The following is a 21,846-nucleotide window of genomic DNA, read 5'->3' on the forward strand; positions in this document are numbered from 1 at the left end:
AGGAATCTGCAACAACATTTTTTTTAAATCCTTGTAATGTACTGTACATAGATCACGCAGAGGGAATGTTTTTTTTTTTTTTCCCCTCAAAAGTGGAATTACTGTTTAACAAGTTGCTGACCACCTGCTGCACATTTACTGCGGCGAGGTGGCTCGGCTGCGCAAACCGACGTAACTGTACGTCGGTCGCTCGCGCCCGCTGTCACTGTGATGTGCTGATTCGGTTCAGAACCAACGATTTTTGCCTGGACCTGGTGAGTGGTTCTGACCAATTGCAGAATGTCCTGTGCCTGTGTAATGTAAACCCAGGCACAGGAAATGATGCAATCTCCTCCTCTCCTGAAATCCGTTTTGGTTCCAGCGTGAGAGGAGAGAGTATTAACTGTGAGTACACAAGTGGTACACTGATACAAGTACACATAGGCACACATATAACCCCCTGATCACCCCCCCCTCCCAAAAAAACCTTTTCACTCCCTGTCAGTGTACACTATATACAGTACACAGATAATTTACTGATTACTGTATTAGTGTCACTTGTGACTTCAGTTAGTGTGAGAGACAGTGGTAGTTTCTGTCCCAGATGGGTTTAGGGTACCCACCATGCACCCCCCCCCCTTATTAACCCCTCCATTGCCCAGTCAGTGTCACTTTTATAGTGTAAAGATATTTTTTCTGATCCCTGTATTAGTGTCACAGGTAACATCAGTTAGCGTTAATGCTGGTGTCAATCCAGGATTGCGTCACATCCCCGCCACATATTTAGTAACAAATTTTGACCCTTTGATTGCCAGTGACACACAAACACACCCTAAACACCTCCATTACTAGTATAGTGTCTGAACAGATCAATATCTTTGATCTGATTAGAACTATACTAGCGTCCTTAATAGTTTAGTTTTCCCAAAACGCAACGCTAGCAGGATCAGCCCCGACACCTGCCAGCACCTGCGTTTTGCCCCTCCACCCCCCCAAAAAGTGCAGGTTGAGCAGATTACTGTCACTTCCAATACACAGCACACTAAACCGCAGCGTTAGGCCTGATCTCTGCTAGCACTAGCAGTTAAATTTTTTGGTAGCGGTTTAAACAGTCCTTGACAACCAGGTGCTTTTTTTTTTTTAACTGTGATTCACACTAGGTACCTATAAATTTATTGACCAAAATGTCCAAACAGAGGTACACTATTGAAGAGGCCTAGACGATGCTCAGCATGACAAATGAGAGCGATGGGGAAGCCTCGCTGTCAGAATCAGGCTCAGTATTCAAACCTGTATAGAGCAGCGGCACCCTGACGGATAGCTCTGAGGACGAAATAGTGGTCCCTGGTAAAGTCAGGCATTCCCTTTCCCATTCTTCTGTTGCTGAGGTGCAACAACTGCAGGGTTCTCTTATGCAGCGGAGTGACGGTACTGGTGCGTCTCAACCCTCTGGTGAACTGGCAAGCACCAGCGGCCTAGTGCATCCTGGTCATAGTCAAACCAGCACTGCCATAACACTTAGTGACGTGGCGAGTCCCAGAGTGCAGTTCAACCTGGTGCGGTGGTTAGCACAAGTAGTGTCCCACAGCCACCAAGAATTCAAAGACAGGCCTGTAGAGCCCATAATATCCTTCCTTATGCGCTTGCAAATCCTGATTGGTAGCCCACCACTTATGCAGCGCCCGTGCTTCCCCCATTTATTGGACAACACAGAATTCAGGTGTAAACAACCAATTTTACTTCCCTTGATTTTTATGAGCTGTTTTTCACAGAAGATCTTTACAGATTTATTGTGGACCAAAGCAATTTATATGCCAATCAATTCATCGCCGCAAATCCAAATTTTACATATGCCAGAGAATTTGCATGGAAACATATCACTGTTTCCGAATATATAACCTTTCTTGGCCTATCCCTCCTCATGGGCATTACTAAAAAGAGTGAGTTGCGGTCATATTGGTCCACTGACCCAATTCATCATATGCCTGTGTTCTCTGCTGCCATGGCCAGGACTAGCTACAAGCAAATCTTGCTGTTCATACACTTCAGTGACAATGAACTCTGTCGTCCTCAGGGTGACCCTGGCTATGACCGCCTCCACAAAATTCGGCCCCTTGTAATTTACTTCAACCAAAGGTTTGCAGCCTTGTATACGCCCCAACAAGCTGTCTGCTTTGATGAGTCCCTGATTACAATTTCTGGCCACCTGGCTTTTAGTTTCTCCCCAGCAAGAGTGCCAGATATGGGGTCAAGATGTATAAGCTCTGTGACGGCAACAGGCTATATATGTCGTTTCCAGATTTACAAGGGAAAAAATGGCAATTGGAGCCCCCCCAACTGCCCAGATTACATGGGGAGCAGTGGCAAGATTGCTTGGGACTTGGTGTCGGGACTAAAATGTATACGTGGACAATTATTACGCAAGCGTGCCACTTTTTAGTTACCTTTTTTATTTTGGAATTGGCGCATGTGGCACCGTGCGACCTATTCGCCAGGGCTTTCCTCAACAGCTTGTAGATTCCTGACTGAGACTGTGGGAGAGAGCCTGCTGGAAGTGTAATAAATTGCTTGCAGTGAAGTGGAGGGACACACAGAATGTTTTCTGTCCTCCTTTCACCCATATACGACCGTCCAAATTGTAACGGCAACTGGTGTTGTTGAGAAGCCCCTCTGTGTCCAGGAATACAACCTTAAAATGGGAGGGGTGAGCTTCAACGACCAGATGATGGCGCCATACTTAGTTGCCCGTAAGGCCAGACACTGGTCCAAAAAAAGTCTGTATACTTATTCCAGTTGGCTCTGCTGAACGCTTATGTGCTATACAAAGCGTCAGGAAGAAGTGGTTCCTTCTTAAATTCCAGGGAGAGATCATCACAGCCCTTCTGTTTTCAGAAGGTGCTGTGGCCCAAATTCACAATCCAGATTCAGTGAGCCGGATGCATGAGAGCCATTTTCCAGATGTCCTCCCTGATACCCCTACCCAAAGAGCACCCCAAAGAAGATGACGTGTCTGTAGAAAACGCGGATATAGGCTTGACACCTGCTATTTTTGGCCCTCCTTGCCAACCTGGTCTCTGCGTTGGGGACTGTTTCCATCGCTACCACACTCTAGTAAAGTATTGGTGTAGGGTATAGCATGGCACAGTCTAGGGCACACTTTTTCACACAGGGACTCGAAAGATGTTAGATGGCGATTGCATTTTGAGAGACCCTAACAATCATTTTTTTCATGTAAACAAAGTGTGTCAGAAAAGGCTTGGTCTTTAAGTGGTTAGAAGAGTGGGTGATTTGTGGCATAAGCTTCTAATATGGAGCATAAAATGCCAGGACAGTTCAAATGACCCCAAATGACACATTCCATAGGTATATGTGGAATGACACCTCAAAATACATTCTGCTGCATTTCCTGAATACAAGGATACCACATGTGTGAGACTTTTTGGCAATCTAGTAGGGATGTAACGATATCAAAATCTCACGGTACGATACAATTTCGATATTGACCTCACGGTACGATATTTATTGCGATATTGTGGAAAAGCTCATGGTATTGTTAAATAGCTCATGATAGTGTTTGTGATGATAATAGCGAAAAAATACCGACATTTATTCTGCTTTTGCCAGTCAACAGGCAATTTATTGTTGTATTTATGGATCCATGACAACATAAAACACTGATCACATAGTGCTTTTAAAGTGCAAGTTGTAGTCAGGAACATCAATATTCTGTATAGTAATATTTGGTTGCATAACTGATTCTTCTGTGCAATGTTCAAGTTAAGAAGAAGCAGCTAGAACAATTGTAAACAAACAATAGGCAATTCCCTTTAAGTGCAAACAAAGATCAAGTTAAGTCAGGTTTAAGAGCCCATTCACACTAGCGCAACTTGTGAGGCAACTTGTGTTGCCCCAGGTAGCTTGACATAACAAAAGCAATGTTAATCAATCAGTGCCGTCTTAATTGGCACTACTGAAGTTGCTCCGACTTCAGAAAAGGGGTCCTGTACTACTTTGAAGCGACCTGTGATCCGACTGTCCCATATACTTCAATGGGAGTTGCCTCCTTATCTTAATTGACACGACTTATCAGACTTTCCAGGAAGAAGAAAGAGATTAGCCAGGCATTCCCCACAGACAAAGTTGCCTGTCTCTCCCAAGTCTCTCCCAAGTCTCTCCCAAGTCTCTCCCAAGTCTCTCCCAAGTCTCTCCCAAGTCTCTCCCAAGTCTCTCCCAAGTCTCTCCCAAGTCTCTCCCAGTCACGGGGCGACTTTCTGGTAGTGGTAGTGTGAACCAGCTCTCAATGTGCAAGGCAAATAAAGGCAGCCTTTTAAGTGCTGGTTCACACTGCCGCTACCACTAAAGTAGCGTCGCTTCCAGCGCGACTTTGACGCGATTTTGACGCGATTTTGGCGCGACTTTGACGCGACTTTGGCGCGACTTAGCGCGACTTAGCGCGACTTTGACGCGACCTAATCGCGAGGCAACTTTTTATTTGGCCAATCACAGAGCTGAAAATTGACAGGTACACTTAGACCCCCCAGACACTAAATACAAAAAAATGACATGCCTGCCTAAAAAAATGCCCGCTAAATGCCTGCAAGAAAAAAAGACAGCTGGTAAGACACTACAAAAAATTATAAGAAAAATGATTTTTTTTTAGGGGTTCTGGACATGCTACATAGCTGAAACTTGACAGGGACACTTTTTTGACCCCCCAGACACTAAATCCAGAAAATGATATGCCTGCCTAAAAAAATGCCCGCTAAATGCCTGCAAGAAAAAAAGCCAGCCGCAGAGAAGCCGTATCCCTGAAAATATAGTAAAAATGCTGTTTTTTAGGGGTTCTGGACATGCTACAGAGCTGAAAATTGACAGGTACACTTTTTAGACCCCCCAGACACTAAATACAAAAAAATGACATGCCTGCCTAAAAAAATGCCCGCTAAATGCCTGCAAGAATAAAAGACAGCTGGTAAAACACTACAAAAAATTAAAAGAAAAATGTTTTTTTTTAGGGGTTCTGGACATGCTACAGAGCTGAAACTTGACAGGGACACTTTTTAGACCCCCCAGAAACAAAATCCAAAAAATGACATGCCTGCCTAAAAAAAATGCCCGCTAAATGCCTGCAAGAAAAAAAGACAGCTGGTAAGACACTACAAAAAATTAAAAGAAAAATTATTTTTTTTTAGGGGTTCTGGACATGCTACAGAGCTGAAACTTGACAGAGACACTTTTTAGACCCCCCAGAAACGAAATCCAAAAAATGACATGCCTGCCTAAAAAAATGACCACTCATGAATGCCAGCAAGAATAAAAGACAGCTGGTAAAGACACTACAAAAAATTAAAAGAAAAATGATTTTTTTTTAGGGGTTCTGGACATGCTACAGAGCTGAAACTTGACAGGGACACTTTTTAGACCCCCCAGAAACGAAATCCAAAAAATGACATGCCTGCCTAAAAAAATGACCGCTGATGAATGCCAGCAAGAATAAAAGACAGCTGGTAAAGACACTACAAAAAATTAAAAGAAAAATGATTTTTTTTTAGGGGTTCTGGACATGCTACAGAGCTGAAACTTGACAGGGACACTTTTTAGACCCCCCAGAAACGAAATCCAAAAAATGACATGCCTGCCTAAAAAAAATGACCGCTAATGCCTGCAAGAAAATTATGCTCTTTTCTTGTTCACTACCATTTTTTAGCAAAGTCGGATGACAAGTCGGATTACAGGTCGCTTCAATTAAGATAAGGAGGCGACTCCCATTGAAGTATATGGGACAGGTCGGATCACTGGTCGCCTGAAAGTAGTACAGGACCCTTTTCTGAAGTCGGAGCGACCTTAATAGCGGCAATTAAGACGGCACTGATTCATTTACATTGGTTTGGTCATGTCAAGCGACCTGGGGCGACCTGGGGCGACACAAGTCGCCTCGTGAGTCGCCCTAGTGTGAATGGGGGCTAAAACTGGTATTTAGGAACATAACTTAAACTTAAAATAGTCAAAAAGCCTTTAAAAAAAACACTGACCTATCATTTAGCTTATGTATACGTTTTTCATCAGAAAGATCAAAATATCTACATTGCAAGAAAAAAAAAAAACAGTAAAAAAAATCCTTAAACTCTGCTCTATGTAGTTAACAATGATTTGTTCCGCGGGACTGTGTTTATTCCTCTTGCTTTTTGACGGACACCTGTCCTTTTAATATTGTAACCCAACCACGACGATATCGAGACACGACCACGACGATACGATATCGCGATATCTTCGATATCGTTACATCCCTACAATCTAGCCACGTACAGGACCCCGAAAACAAATCACCGCCTTCAGGTTTTCTAATGGCGTAAATTGCTTATTTTTACTTCCTTACTACCTATCAAAGTTTTGGAGGCCCTGAAATGTCAAGATAGCACCCCCCCCCCCCCCCCCAAACAACCCCATTTTGCAAAGTAGCCACTCTAAGCTATTTGCTGAGAGGCATGTTGAGTTCATGGAATATTTTATATTTTGGCACAAGTTTTGGGAAAATTACAAAATATTTTTTACACAAAGTTGTCACTTTAATTATATACTGTATTACTCAAACATGCCATGGCTATATTTGAAATGACACCCCAAAATACATTCTGCTGCTTTTCCTGAGTACGGGGATATCGCATGTGAGACTTTGGCAGTCTAACCACGTACAGGACCCCAAAACCAATCACCATCTTCAGGTTTTTTACGGGTGTAAATTGTTGATTTCACTCCTCACTACCTCTCGGTTTTGGAGGCCATGAAATGCCAAGACAGCACAAAACCCCCCAAATTACCTCTTTTCAGAAAGTAGACACCCTAAGCTATTTTCTGAGAAGCATGTTGAGTATTTAGTAGATCTCACTTTTTGTCCCAAAGTTTTGAAAATTGAAACAGCTTAGGGTTTTCGGAAAATTACATTTTGTTTTTTTCTTTTTTTTTCAATTTTCAAAACTTTGTGACAAAAAGTGAGATCCACAAAATACTCAACATGCTTCTCAACAAATAGCTTAGGGTGTCTACTTTCCAAAAAAAGGTCATTTGGGGGGGTTTTGTGCTGTCTTGGCATTTTATGGCCTCCAAAACTATAATCGGTAGTGAGGAGTGAAATCAACAATTTACGCCCTTAGAAAACCTGAATGCGATGATTAGTTTTCAGGGTCCTGTGCACAGCTAGACTGGCAAAAAGCCTCACACATGGGGTATCCCCATACTCGGGAGAAGCAGCAGAATGCACTTTGGGGTGTAATTCCACATATACCAATGGCATGCGTGTGCAATATATAATTTCAATGACAAAAACTATTTCTGACATTTTTCAAAAACCTGCGACAAAAAAATTAAATATTCAGTGGGCTCAACCTGCCTCTCAGGAAATTCCTTGGGGTGTCTACTTTACAAAAAGGGGTAATGTGGGGGGGGGGGGGGTTGTACTGTCCTGCTATTTGAGCACTTCAAGAAATAAGATAGGCAGTCAAAGTAAAAGCTGCGTAAATTCCGGTATATGCACCATAGTTTGTAGTAAACTAATAAATGTATGTTGTTGAGATTTTTTTTTTTATCAGACATGTAGCTAAATACATTTTGGCCTAATTGTATGACAAAATTTGAGTTTATTGGATATTTTTTTATAAGAAATAGTTGAAAATGTTTGTATTATTCTTTTTTTTTTTTTTTCCTCTCGAAATGTTCAGTCTTTTTAGTTTATATCGCCAAAAATAACCACAGAGGTGATAAAATACCACCAAAAGAAAGCTCTATTTGTGGGGGAAAAAAGACATACATTTCCTTTGGGTACAGCATTGCATGACTGCACAATTACCAGTTAAAATCATGCAGTGCCAAATTGCAAATAATGTCCTTGTCATTAGGAGGGCAAAACCTTCCGGTCCAGAAGTGGATAAACTTGCCATATAAATGCTACCTTAAACAATAGAACAATTTGCAAAATATTTTAAAGGCTTTACGCAGTTTTCTTGAATCTTCTAAAACCCAGTTTAGGAAAGACTACTACAATTTTTTTGGGCATTGGTGTCCGATTCAGACTTATTTGGAGGAAAAAGTAGTGACAAATGCAGAATAAAAAGTAGTGACAAATGCAGAATAAAGACTGACATGTCTTGAAAGGTTGAGGGGTGCTTGCAAACATTTAATTGTTGTTTGGACCCATCTCTAACAAGCCTGGTTGGTCAAAGTTGATCTTATGTTTTAGATGCCAAATAACTCCCCAAGAACCAAACTTATAAATATTGCAGTTTATGGGTCCTTATGAGTGATAGTTGCATTTGTTTTTTTCTTGCTAGTCATGATAGTCTTTATATTTTTAAGGTTATCTGAGTCCTAAAGACGGTGTAAAAATAAATGAATACATTTTTTCCTTTTTATGACTTTTATTTTACTGTGCTTTCAGCTGGCATCTGTGGTTTTGAAGCAGTATGTTGAAAATCATTGGTGTGCCCAGTCAGAGAAGTTCAGATTGCCAGAGACTACTGAAAGGGTTAGTAACTTTGAATTGTATACATTAACCTGTGTAGCCCTGAATGTGTAGCCCTGAATGTCTATTGCCACATCCAGATTTTTATATAATATACTTTTAATTCTTTACTTAGGCAAAGGCAGCAATCCGTTTGTTGCTTCCTCGAGGTCTGCGGGAGTCAATAAGCAAAGTACGTTCCAGTGTTGCATATGCTGTGTCTGCCATAGCACACTGGGATTGGCCTGAAGCCTGGCCACAACTTTTCAATTTGCTCATGGAAATGCTAGTGAGTGGTGAAATCAGTGCTGTTCATGGTGCTATGAGAGTTCTGACAGGTATGTACTGTATAACTAAAAATATATTGTGTAAACTGTGGAATTGTCTATAGCGGTTTTTAAGTGGATGCAAATTAACAAAGGACACACTTTAATATGTGAATGTATTAAATATTCAAAGCCCAATGAAAAACAAAAATCAAAATTCAGTAGTGCATTACAAATTAAAATGACCTCAAACCGGGGGCGTGGCCTGAAGCTGAATGTGAGCGGACGTGTGTCAGCGGAGCTCTCCCGGCCGCCATCCGAATCTATCATCCTGCTTGCACCTTATTGAGCGGTAATCACACAGACACCTACGGCTGCAGTCTGATACTTACCCCACCATGTCGCCACCGCGCAAAACATCTGAAGCGGCGCCGAAACTGGATAAATTCTGGCGCCTGGAGGGAGCCACGCAGGCCCAAGGCCACGCCAGGGATCGATCAGGCCGCCATCCTTGCAGCCATCATGGACTAGCTGACTCGGAAGCCAGATATGCCCAGTCTCCCTATGCGGATTTACTGTCCCAGCTCCGGCTCCAAACCCGGGCCCTTGACCATTTTTACCAGGAACAGGCTAACCGCAAACTGTTTTTCAGCAAACAGGTGTTTGAACACGGTGAGCGGGCGGGCAAATTGCTGGCATACTTAGCACATATGGATACCAGACCCCCTGTGGTTATCACACTTCATTGCTCGTTGTTGGGGGACTCGTCTGACCCTTCAGCCATGGCGTAGGTATTTGCCTCCTACTTCAGTGAAGTATATGCCTCCAAGGTTTATTATGATCCCTCTGATCTTACCAGGCTGTTGGATGCACTCGAGTTTCCCACATTGACCCCTTTATTTATTTATATATATATATATATATATATATATATATATATATATATATATATATATATATATATATATATATATATATATATATATATATATATATATAAATAAATAATTTTTTTTTTTTTTTTTTTCAAGCAGAGACCCTATAGAATAAAATGGTGTGTGATGCAATATTTTATGTGACACGGTATTTGCACAGCGATTTTTCAAACGCAATCTGTTTGGAAAAAAAACATTCATAAATTAAAAAAAGAAAACGTAAAGTTAGCATAACTTTTTTGTATAATGTGAAAGATGTTACACTGAGTAAAAAGATACCTGATGTGTCATGCTTTAAAATTACATCTGCCCATGGAATAACCGCAAACTACAGTGCTTAAAAGTATCCATAGGGGGCGTTTTAAACGCCTTTACAGGTTACCAGTTCAGAGTGTCACAGGTCGTCTGGTGCTAGAATTATTGCTCTTGCCCTGACATTCGTGACAATACCTCACGTGTGGTGCGATCACAGTTTACATGTGTGTGGTGAGTAGCGTATTTGTGTGTAGGGACGGGGGCCCTTAAATTTTGTTTTTATTTTATACAATTTTTTTTTTTTTTGTTTTACATACTTTATTGTTATCAACAACATGAACCGCATCCCTTGTGACAGCATGGGCTGTGACAGGTCCTCTTTATGGAGAGATTTGGGGTCTATTACACCCCAAATCTCTCCTCTGGTCCCTCATGCAGCCAATAAGACCAAGATTGGTTTGATCGGCTGCTTTCCTGGCCGCTGATGGCCAGGTAAACAAAGGGACAGAACTGGAAGTGACGAATACTCATTGCTTCCGGTTTCCAGGGCTATGTAGAGAGAGGGGAACAATGTCAGTTCCTCTCTCTGTGTACCAGGTAGCCAACAATGCCGGCCGCATCGCTCCCGACCTCCTCAATGGAACCGGAGAGGCAGTGACGGGAGGGGGTTGGGACCCCCTTCCGCCACCCGCAGAAGTAATCGAGTGGCTAATTAGCCACTCTGTTCACTACTGCATTGTAGAGAATCGCTGGTTAAAAACAATGGTACTGGGATGATGCCTGTAGGTGCAGCCATTATCCCGGTATAACCACTGAAACCCAAGTACGTACAGGAACGTCCTTGGTGGGAAGTGGTTAAATTAAATATAACCAATATGCATATTGTCCAACTCAAAGCTGTATCAATTTGAATGCTTATTGGATTTAAGCATCTCGGCTGATGTGTATTTGTGTAATGAGGGAGGGGGTTTTGTCAAAGGAGATCAACACACTGTATCAAGGTGTGTATAATTATTAGTCAGCTTCTTTTCCTCAAGCAAAATGGGCCAAAAAAGATTTTACTGACTCTGAAAAGTCTAAACTTGTAAAAAGTCATTCAGAGGGCTGCAGCACTCTTGAAATTGCTAAGATATTGAGGCGTGATCACATAAACGTTTTGTTGCAAATAGTCAATAGGGTTGCAAGAAATGTGTTGAGAAAAAAGACGCAAATTAACTGTTAATGATTCAAGAAGAATCATGCGTGAACCTACCAGCAATCATTATCCTCCAGTGCTGTCATATTCCAGAACTGCAACCTACCTGGAGTGCCCAGAAACATGGCCAAGGAAAGGATAGCTTAAACCTGACCACCACTGAACAAGGCACACAAGCGAAACAATTAAAACTGGGCCAAGAAATATCTGAAGACAGATTTTTCAAAGTTTTTATGGACTAATGAGATAGGTGGGCCTGTGGCTGAATCAGTAACTATAACAGAGCTTCACTTCAAATCAGATGCCATCAAGGAGGAGTTGGGGTGGGCTGATATTAAAAGCTAGCTGGACCTTTTCGGTTGAAGATGGACTCAAAATCAATTCCCAAACCTACTGCCATTTTTTAGAAGACACTTACTTCAAACAGTGAAAAAGTCTGCATCTTTCAAGAAGACCATATTTATGCAGACAATGCTCCATCGCAAGCATCAAAGTACTCCGCTGCGTTGCTAGCCAGTAAAGGCCTTAAATTAGGTCCTCTCTGTGCAGCGGTTTTGTACATTGCAGCCCTGATCCTTCTCGGGTCCCTGGCTGGAACTCCTGGCCTCTCCCTCCTGTTGAGTGCCCCCACAGCAAGCAGCTGGCTTTGGGGGCACCGGAGCCAAGCTGCAGCTCCATGTATTCATTCAGACACGGATCCACGGTTCGCCCCGTCTCTCCTCATTGGCTGAGTTTGACAGCAGGAGCCAATGGCGCCACTGCTTTGTCTCAGCCAATCAGAAGGGAGAGTTCCGGTTGGCCGAGGCATTCCTTATCGGTATATGGGGGTCAGGTAAGTATTAGGGGGCTAAGGGGGGCTACTGCACACAGAAGGCTTTTATTCTTAATGCTAAGAATGCATTAAGATAAAAAATAAAAAAAACTTGTGTCTTTACAACCACTTTAAAGATGAAAGAAAAATGACATGGGCCCCCTTCCTCGCCTAAGCTAAACCCTATTAAGAACTTGTGGGCTCTTCTCAAACTAGAGATACACGGTGAAGGAAAACAAGTACACCCCTCTGAACAGTGCCTGGGAGGCTGTGGTTGCTGCTGCACAAAAAGTTGATCATCAACAGAGCAATAAACTGACAGACTTGATGAATAGAAAGCTTATGACTGTTTTTGAAATAAAAGGTGGCTATATTGGTCACTGATATTGTTTTTTAATGAAATTTCAAATGTTTATTTGTAAATTTTGAGTTGTTTATTATTCTCACTTTAACCACTTCCGGACCACCACCGTGTATTTACGTCGCTACTTTGAGGTTCAATACCAGGGTTATAGCAGCAGGCAGCTGCCATAACCCTGGTATTTTCTTACACAGCAGGCGATCCGCTTTAAAAGTAGTCCCAGCCGTGGGTTCACAATGGATCACTTTTATGGGCTTCCGGGTTGTTTTTCCCCACACACCGGAGCCGCCTGTAGCGTGGAAATCGATCTGATCCCCTGTGTTGCTGGGCAGGAAGTCCAATGAGGGCAAGATGGCCCCCAATCTACTCTATGCCCTTGGAAGGGCAGAACGTTGTCAAACGTCCCTTCCGCCTAACGGCCTTAACCACTTAAGCCCCGGAGGATTTGGCTGCTAAACGACCAGGGGGTATTTTGCGATTCGGCACTGCGTGACTTTAACGGACAATTGCGCGGTCGTGCGACGCTGTACCTAAACGAATTTGGCGTCCTTTTTTTCCCACAAACAGAGCTTTCTTTTGGCGGTATTTGATCACCTGTGCGATTTTTTGATCACGCGCTATAAACAAAAGAAAATAGCGTCAATTTTGCAAAAATAGCAATATTTTTCCCTTTTTTATATGAAATTCCCCCAAAAAAATATGTAAAAATCAAAAATTTTTTAACATTTTCGGCCAATTTGTTTTATTCTACCTATGTTTGGTAAAAAAAACGCAAAAAGCGTATTTTGATTGGTTTACGCAAAAGTTATTGCGTTTACTAACTAAGGGAAAGATTTTTGTCATTTTTGTTGTGTTTTTTTTTAACGCGTAATGGCGGCGATCTGCGATTTTTTTTTTTTTTTTTTTTTTTTTTTTTTTGCGGTACTGCGACATTGCGGCGCACAGATCGGACCCTTGACTGACATTTTTGACACTTTTGGGGTTACCAGTGACATTTCTACAGTAATCAGTGCTATATATATGCACTGTTACTGTAAAAATACACTGGTAGTGAAGGGGTTAACTTTATTTGAGAGGGAGGGGCTGTGTGTGTCCCTAGGGGCGTGATTCTAACTGTGATTGGCTGTGGCTTCAGCTGTATGCAGAGTGATCAACGGATCTACATAGTAGATCCATATGATCAGCTCTCATACAGAGGGGAGAATGACAGGCAGCTTGTTTACACAAGCTGCCTGACTTTCTCCCTCTCCCCCGCCGATCGCAGAGTGGCCGGCGGACATCGGGTCCGCCGGTCACGCGCGCGGGGGGGGGGGGGGTCCGTGACCATGCGGGAGCGCGCCTCCGGCGGCGCGCGCTCGCTCCCTAGACCCTCACAAGCTAGTGACGTAGCCCTACGTCACTTTGCCTGTGAGGGGCTGACCGCCGACGTAGATAGTCGTGCGGCGGTCGGCAAGTGGTTAAAGGGCTGAATTTTTTATTTTTTTTTTTTTTTGAAAGACGACTTTTCTCTTTCGCTCATTGAAGGACACAGATCCTGATTCTTCTTAACCGTGGGTTATACTGCCCCCTATAGGAGTAGGACACTAGGCAGGAAAAAGCTTTACTACGCCTATGGGCAGTCCCAGGGGGGTATACACCCTCTCTCGGCTATAGGCATTTCTTCCTAGTCAGGAGTAAGGACCTAGCTCCTCTGGATCTCTGGTCCGGGCCATTTTTTTCTTTTCTTTTTAAGTGGAATTTTTTACTATCTTTATTTTGTTCCTGTGAGAATCTACAATCAAATGCCAGGCTGGGCGACTGATTGGATAATCTAGATCCAGAGGGTCCTCCCAGTCTGGCAGGCCAGCTTGTGCAGACTTCAGCTCTGCACTAGGTCAGCCGCAACATAGCCCCACTGGACGGGGGCTGGCCTGCGAGTTAAACATTTTGTGAGGACGCATGCGACCTGGCCTTGGCCTGAGTCACAGCTTTTCTCCTGGCCGACAACACCCATGTTACCATGGAGCGGTGGTCCGTCTGGAGCTCTGCCCACCAGGTTGCTGGTATAAGTAGCTGTCCTCACCCTCTACTCCTGGAGGATTTTGGGGTGGACGTGGTCCCCTCCCTGGGACGGTGGGACCCCCGGGTTCCCCCCCCCCTTCCTCTCCCGGATGAGGTTATGAGCTGGCTGTTGACACATGCTCTTAAGAGGGGGGCTGGTTCGAGTTGCTGCTAACCAGGTTTTTCCTGGTGCGCAACAAGGGGGTTCCCTGCCACCCTGGGGCTTGGTGACTGGGGCAGTGATGCTCTCTGGGCTCCCTGCGGCGGTTGTTGGGCTGGGGAATGGATAGTTTAGTTTAGCATCCGTGGGTACGCGCCTCATGCGGCCGGATCCACACAAAAACGTAGGCCGCGGCTTTGCAACTTCCTAGTCGGGAACTACATGAGGCGGCTCCTGTGAGGGTGTCTGAAGCCACTACCTCCCGCTTGGGCATCCTCTGCTGCACTTGGGTGATCGGCTCTGCTAGGGCCCACATCCAAACTGCTGGGCGCCCACAAAAAATTTAGGCTGCGGCCTACTGGGCCATGCGGCCGAGTCGGGCACCTCCGTTGGGGGGCAATCCCAGTGCGTTTAGCTGAAGCCCCTACTCTTCCTTTGGGCATCTGCCGGGCTGGGATCCATGCACTTGCGGCTTGAACTCCACAGAAATTTAGGCTGCTGCCTGCTAGGCCATGTGGTCAGCTTGGCGCCTCCCTTGGAAGGGGTGGCGCTTAATTTTTTGACAGCCTTGCCACCATTATAGTGTGGGGAACCTGCCCTTTCTTAGCACTGGGAGACCGTCAGGGTCGCCACTGCCTGTGCGTCCGCATCACGGCAGGCGACCACCTTTTTAAGGGGGGCTATTTCCTATTATGCCCTCTATGGAGGGCTCGAAGGGCAACCCCCTTGTTTTTGAGAGTGACCTTGCGCAGGCTTCCAAGGGCAAGGAGCCCTGTCTGCTCCTTACCCTTGGCTCATAAAGTTTTTTCGTCCCTCAGGGTCTCAAGACAAGGGATCAAAAGTCTGGGCCTTCGCTGGAGGTTCCAAGAGCACTTGGTCTGGCAAGCCACGAGCGGGCTCTTCCAGACCTGTGGACAAGGCTGCCTCTGCATGAAGGGGCGCCCTCACCCGTGTCTGGGGTAGGGGGGGGTGGGGGCGTCTTCGCTGCTTTCCGGATCCATGGACCTCCCTGGTATTGGACACGTGGGTCCACAAAGTTATTTGGTCAGGCTATGAGATCGGGTTCAGGCTTATCCTCCGGAAAGGTTCTTCCCTTAAAACTTGCACTTGTCCCCAGATCATTTATGGGTCTCTTTGGGGTAGCCTAAGACTTGTTCCTTCAAGGGGTGATTGTTCCGGTCCCGACTTCAGAACTTTTTCAGGGTTTTTTACTCCAACCCCTTTACATTTCCCAGGAAGGAGGACAAAGTACATCCAATTCTTGACCTCAAGGCGCTAAAATGCTTGTGCGAGTACAGAATTTCCACGTGGAGTCCATTCACATGGTAGTGGGGTCCCTACGTCGGGGGGATTTCTTCTTGCTTCTATCGACATCAAGGACGCCTACCTGTTTTGCCATGGGCTAGGAGCATTATCAATTTGTGGCGTGGACTTTTGGTCTCACCTCGGGTCTTCACAAAGGTGTTGGCCCCGATGCTGGCATTTTGAGTCAGCGGGGGATTGCGGTACTGGGGTAACATGAAGATCTCTGACTGCTCTGATGGACAACTGGAGATTTCTCTGCAAACTCTTGAGGGAGTTTGGTTGGTTTCTGAACCTTAAGGAGTCTGCTTTGGTTTTGTCCACCAAAACTGGACTATCTGGGTCTGGAAAAACTCCAGACATTGCAGGATTCAATTCAGTTTCTGTTGTTCAGCAGATGGTCATCCCTCCAGGCTTGCATGCGGATGCTGGGCCTAATAGTGTCCACCCTCGAGGCGGTGTGTTTTGAACAGTTCCGCACAAGATCTCTCCTAAAGAGATGCTGGCCCTTGTCTATGTCAATCACCAAGGGGGCATAAGTAGTGTCCTGGCGACTCGGTAAGTAGCTGGCATTCTAAGGTGGGCTGACCGATATGTTCCAGCCCTCTCAAACTTCTGCCACGACTCTTGTGCAGTATGAAAGCAGAAGGTATTCCTTCCAGACTGAACTCACCCATCTTTGTATGCTGATCAGGTACGGCTGGTCGCCAATGCTCTTTGGGGACTTCCTCTCAGGAAGGATCTGCTACCCCAAGGACCAATTTTCCATCCTGCTCTGCAGTTGCTGGCTTTGATGGCTTGGCTGTTGAACGCCAGGTGCTGAAGGATGGAGGTTTGACTGAGTCGTGGTTCCTACATCGATGAAAGCTGGTAATCTACTTCCAGGAAGGTTTTTTATAGAGTTTGGAAGGCGTACATTAATTGGTGTGAGTCCCAGGGGGTCTCTCCCCATTCCTTTTCTGGGTCTCTCCTGTTGGAGTTTCTAAAACTAGGTGCAGATCAACGTTTGGCTTTCTGCACCATCAAGGGCCAGATTTCCGTTTTGGTCATATTTTTCAAAGGTTGTTAGCGGTGAAGTCCTTGGGTCACACCTTTTGTGCAGGGAGTTCGCCATCTGTCTCCTCCGGTGCAATCCCTGGTACCTCAGTAGGATCTCAATTTGGTACTGTTGGTACTTCAAAAGCCTCCTTTTGAAAACATTTGTGAACTTCCTTTGCTCACTCTGGCCTTTTTGGCTGCTATTACTTCTGCGCGTAGGGTGTCTGAGTTGGCTGTGTTGTCCTGTTGGTCACCTTACCTGGTTGTTCACAGGGACAAAGTGATGTTACAACCCTGTCAGGCGTTCCTTCTGAAGGTCGTCTCGGGGGGGGGGGGGGGGTTTCATTTAAATGAAGATATTGTGTTGCCGACTTTATGTCCTAAGCCAAAACAGCCTAAGGAAATTGCTCTACATTCTTTCGACGTAATCAGGGCAATTCGGGTGTACCTGGCGGTGACTAAGTTGATTCGGAAATCCGATTCTTTGTTCTTACGGACGGACCTTGTAAGGGGCATCTGCTGCGACCATTTCCAGATGGATCAGATAGACGGTGGTGTAGGCCTTTTCTATTAAAGGTCAGGTTCTTACTTTCCCTGTCAAGGCACATTCTACAAGAGCTCTTAGTGCCTCCTGGGCCTTCCGTCATCAGGCGTCAGTGGTTCAGGTGTGCAATGCAGCTACGTGGTCGTCTGTACATACATTCACAAAGTTTTATAACGTGGATGTACTTGCATCTTCAGATGCTGCTTTTGGCTGCAAGTTTTGCAGGCTGTGGTTCCAGAGGCTCCCGCCTCTTGAGGGTGTATTTTTTCCTGGTGGTGAGCGCCAGTTCCTGGTTGAGCTCCTTTTTTTTACCCGGTAGGCTGTTTGGCCTTGTAGGGAATTATATGTATTGCTGTGTTTTTCCCACCCCCCTCATGTTGATACTGCTTTTGGTCATCCCACAGGTCTAGAAGACATGGAGCTGTGTCTGTCAGTGAACGAAAGAGAACTGGATTTTTGGCTTGCCGTAAAAATCCTTTTCTCTGAGGTTCACCAACGGACACAGCACCTGCCCCTCTGTTGGGTTGAGTTATGTATTCTTCTGACACTGCTTGTTTGAAACTGAAGTCCTATAGCAGGAAGTGATGGTATACTCCCTTGGACTGCCTCAAGGACATAGCCAAAATTGTTTACGCCTAGTCCTACTCCTGAAGAGAGTAGCATAAGCCCAAGGGTCTAGAAGACATGGAGCTGTGTCCGTCATTGAACCTTAGCGAAAAGGATTTTATGGTGAGACAAAAATCCAATTTTATATTTTATACCCAATAAAAACTGTGGGATAGATATATGGAATTTTTTATTTTTTTATTGTGTTTACTAGTAATGACGGTGATCAGCCATTTTTAGCGGGACTCCGACATCGCAGCGGACAAATCTGACATGTACGTGCTTTTGCACAGTCGGGCCGCCCTGTCGCAATATATATGCGGAAGGCGATTCGGAAGAGGTTAAAATTAGTGCTGTCGGTTAGATTCAGGTAAAACTGACAAGTAGGAATAGTTTAGGGGTTCTTTTAGGAATTGGGTTAAAGTGATTGTAAACCCTCTCATATATCCAGTGAAGGGACTATCCTCAGATAATACACAGATATGAAACAAATCCTTGGCATAAGTTGTAGCTACATCCACTCAAAGCGCTAAATTTTTAAGTTTGTCTGAGTTAGGAAAAAGGGGGCGTAGAGGTGAAATTACACTCTGCAGAGCTCAGTGAGGAGAGCTTTGAAGCTGGTTGGAGGAAAAGGACACACCCCCCTGCACACAGGAACAGATCTGAGGCTGTCAATTAGCTGGAGCTCCTGCCCCGTCACTTTTTTTTTTTTCTTGGTGTCAGGAAAAATTGTCAAATGATTAATGCTGATAGCCGAGGAGTGAAGCAACAGACATAAATGGCACTTGGTGCTCTTATTTGAGACAAGTACACACTATAGAGGGAGATATGCTTTATTCATGTTTCATGTGTGAGGTTTACAACCACTTTATATTGAGAGTTAGTGAATGTTACATTTTTGGGTGTGATGAATACATTTTCAGGTGTGATAAGAGTATAACACATTGATAAAAGCAATTGCTTTACTAGTTTAGCTTGTGCTGAAACTCCCACTACTAAAACGACAAGCCCATTTTCAGAAATAAAGTAACATGCTGTCATATTGTACTTTCGATAACCCCATTATGAGCAGAGAAAATTTCATTCTGATTTGAGAGATAATGTAATACTTTGACAATCGACAAATCAGCTTGGCATCGGCAAAACTTTTACTCTGTTTTTACTTTTGGTTTTATGTACAAAACGAATGAACTGTTTTCACGATATTGACATGGCTCCTCTGTAATTTTTAATATGAGAGTAAAGAAATTGAGCGGATTTGTTGAAAAACTTAAACATGCACTGATGTTACTTGTTCCTGCAGAATTCACAAGGGAAGTGACAGATACACAGATGCCCTTGGTTGCTCCGGTCATCCTGCCAGAGATGTACAAGATCTTCACTATGAGTGATGTATGTATTTTTGTTAACACCTACTGCCAGTGAGAAATTCAGTACTCCTAATCAAATGTATATTAATGCTAAGCACCTGTGTGATTCAGTTCAAATGGAGCCAGCTGCTTTCTGATTGTTCCATAACTGTGGTCATGCAGTATATAAATTGGTTTGTGGTTGCTGCCATCAGAGCCTAATCAGACAGGGTTGTTTTGCATGTCCAATTTCCTTATTAAAGTGGTTCCAAAGGCCCCTTTTTCCCCCCGCTGAGCAGGAGGATGACAGCTGTGTCTCCGCTCTGTGTGTGGAGACTGAGCTGTCAGTTCCCCATGCATCTCTATGGGGTAAATCGGATGGGAACGGACCGTCGGTCCCTTCTCATCCGATCCCATCTGATCCGCTGGACAGATGGAAAATTAGGGTTTCCATCCGTCCAGATTTGACGGATCGGATGTCAGCGGACATGTCTCCGCTGACATCCGATGCCCCATAGGAATGCATGGGGGGGACCATTCAGATCCCTCCAAAAAAACTGACAGGCGGATCTGAACGGTCCGCCTGTGTGAAAGAGCCCTAAAGGAGAAATATTTTTAACCTTAATGCATTCTCTATATTGAGGTTAAAAACCTGTGTGCAGCTCCTCTCCTCAGTCCCCTCTTGTACTTAACCTGAGCCTGATCTCTATCCAGTGCTGTGCCCGGGAGTCTCACTTACCCTCTCCCCTGGATCCATTGGCTACTGCGTGTCAACACACACAGCGCAGCTCGGGAGTGAGCCTGCACGAGTGCCCCATGCATTAATATTAATATGTGTGTATTAATGCACATTAATATTTTTAAAAATGTTCCTTTTAGAATCACTTTTAAATACAAAGCAAATACCAAGGCATTTTAGGTGTAGACTTAGTATGAGCTGTTAGGGTTAAACTTCATTCTCTCTCCCATCCCCCAGCTGACTTTGAACCTTTGCCTACTTTCATTTAGGTATGTGAGGTTTTAGGATTCTGGGGCTCATAGTAATGATTTAAAATAAACCTTTCCTGACAAAAACAAGGAGGCTGCCATTACCAATAACTGACCCCAATAGCTAAAAGCCTACGCAAGGTTAGAAAAAGTAAAGTCACTTTTAAACTTCAATCTTATGCTTGTGATAACAAATGTACTGTTCAGCTTTGTTTCTCAAACCCGAATATTGCAGGTTTATAGCATTCGGACTCGAGCCCGAGCTGTTGAGATCTTCACCACCTGTGCACATATGATCTGTACTATGGAAGAACTGGAAAAGGTTAGAAAATGTTAAACTGCTAACACATTTTATTTAAGAAGGTTTGTTTGTGAAGCACTATATTAAAATGTTACGTTATTTTTTTAATTTTCTTCCCTACCATATTTGCAGGGTGTAGCCCATGCTTTGATCTTTCCTGTAGTGCAGCAGTTTACTGAGGCGTTTGTGCAGGCTTTACAATTACCTGATGGTCCTACTTCTGACAGTGGCTTAAAGATGGAGGTATTAAAGGTAGGATTTGCTGTGATTTATTGGGTTATTTCTGGGGTATCTATGCAGAGAGAATAAGAGTTTGACAGCAGTATGTGTAATGTGAAAATGACCAATGCCCTGAAAACATGTTCATAGATCCTTTATCGGGACAGAGCATGATCTTTGGGTGTAAGTTCTGCATAAGAGAGCACTGGCAAGGCTAGTATTGAGGAACTCTCTATCTCATTTTCATTCTTACACTCGTGCTCTTTCATCATTACGTTATACATAGAGACTAAAGAATCTATTTTCCAATTACTAATGTTGCATTATTGTATCAGGTTTGAGCAGACTGGCGTTAATACAACATTGCTGTTTTTATTGGTTAGTGATGGTCAGTAGGTGCCATCATCTTTAGAGCACTGCTATGACCTCCGAATACATGTGCAGTATTGTATTACCATGAATATGTGAATGATGACCCATATTTCTTGTATGGTGAAGCCAGAAATATCTCAACTACAGTGCATCCGGAAAGTATTCACAGCGCTTCAGTTTTTCCACATTTTATGTTACAGCCTTATTCCAAAATAGATTAAATTAATTATTTCTCATTCGTTCATTGACAGACACAGCTCTATCTTCTTGACCCTTGGGTTTATGCTGCCCCCTATAGGAGTAGGACACTAAGAAGAAAAAAGTTTGACTATGCCTATAGGGCAGTCCCAGGGGGTATACTCCAACTTCCTGCTATGAGTCTTCAGTTTTTTTCTGCCTAGTCAGGAGTAAGGATCTAGTTCCTTGCTGTGATCTCTGGTCCTAGCATTTTTTCCTTTTTTATATATTGAATTTTTTTATAGCTTTTTTTATTAAAATAGTTTTCTGTTCCTGTGAGAACTACAATCAAATGCTGGACTGGGCGACTGACTGGATATTCTAGATCCTTACGGTCTCCCTAGTCCGGCCAGCGAGCACGACCCGATCTCCGCTCCATGCTAGGTTGGCCGCAA

At 44.0% G+C, this 21,846-nt stretch overlaps 2 protein-coding genes across 2 annotated transcripts in view; both read left to right on the forward strand.

Moving 5' to 3' along the window:
- SHISA4 (shisa family member 4) overlaps positions 1 to 21,846 on the forward strand; it is a 477,761-nt gene that overhangs the window by 256,156 nt on the left and 199,759 nt on the right. The window lies entirely within an intron of this gene.
- The window catches only part of IPO9 (importin 9), a 137,775-nt gene that overhangs the window by 46,856 nt on the left and 69,073 nt on the right, over positions 1 to 21,846 (forward strand). The window contains exons 3-7 of the mRNA XM_082244847.1: positions 8,411 to 8,497; positions 8,610 to 8,811; positions 19,290 to 19,378; positions 20,558 to 20,644; positions 20,756 to 20,875. Of these exons, the coding sequence (XP_082100973.1) occupies positions 8,411 to 8,497; positions 8,610 to 8,811; positions 19,290 to 19,378; positions 20,558 to 20,644; positions 20,756 to 20,875 (585 nt within the window). The remainder of the gene's footprint in view (positions 1 to 8,410; positions 8,498 to 8,609; positions 8,812 to 19,289; positions 19,379 to 20,557; positions 20,645 to 20,755; positions 20,876 to 21,846) is intronic.

Source organism: Pelophylax lessonae, assembly GCF_965119305.1.
Source record: "Pelophylax lessonae genome assembly, chromosome: 2".
NCBI classification, from domain to species: domain Eukaryota; kingdom Metazoa; phylum Chordata; class Amphibia; order Anura; family Ranidae; genus Pelophylax; species Pelophylax lessonae.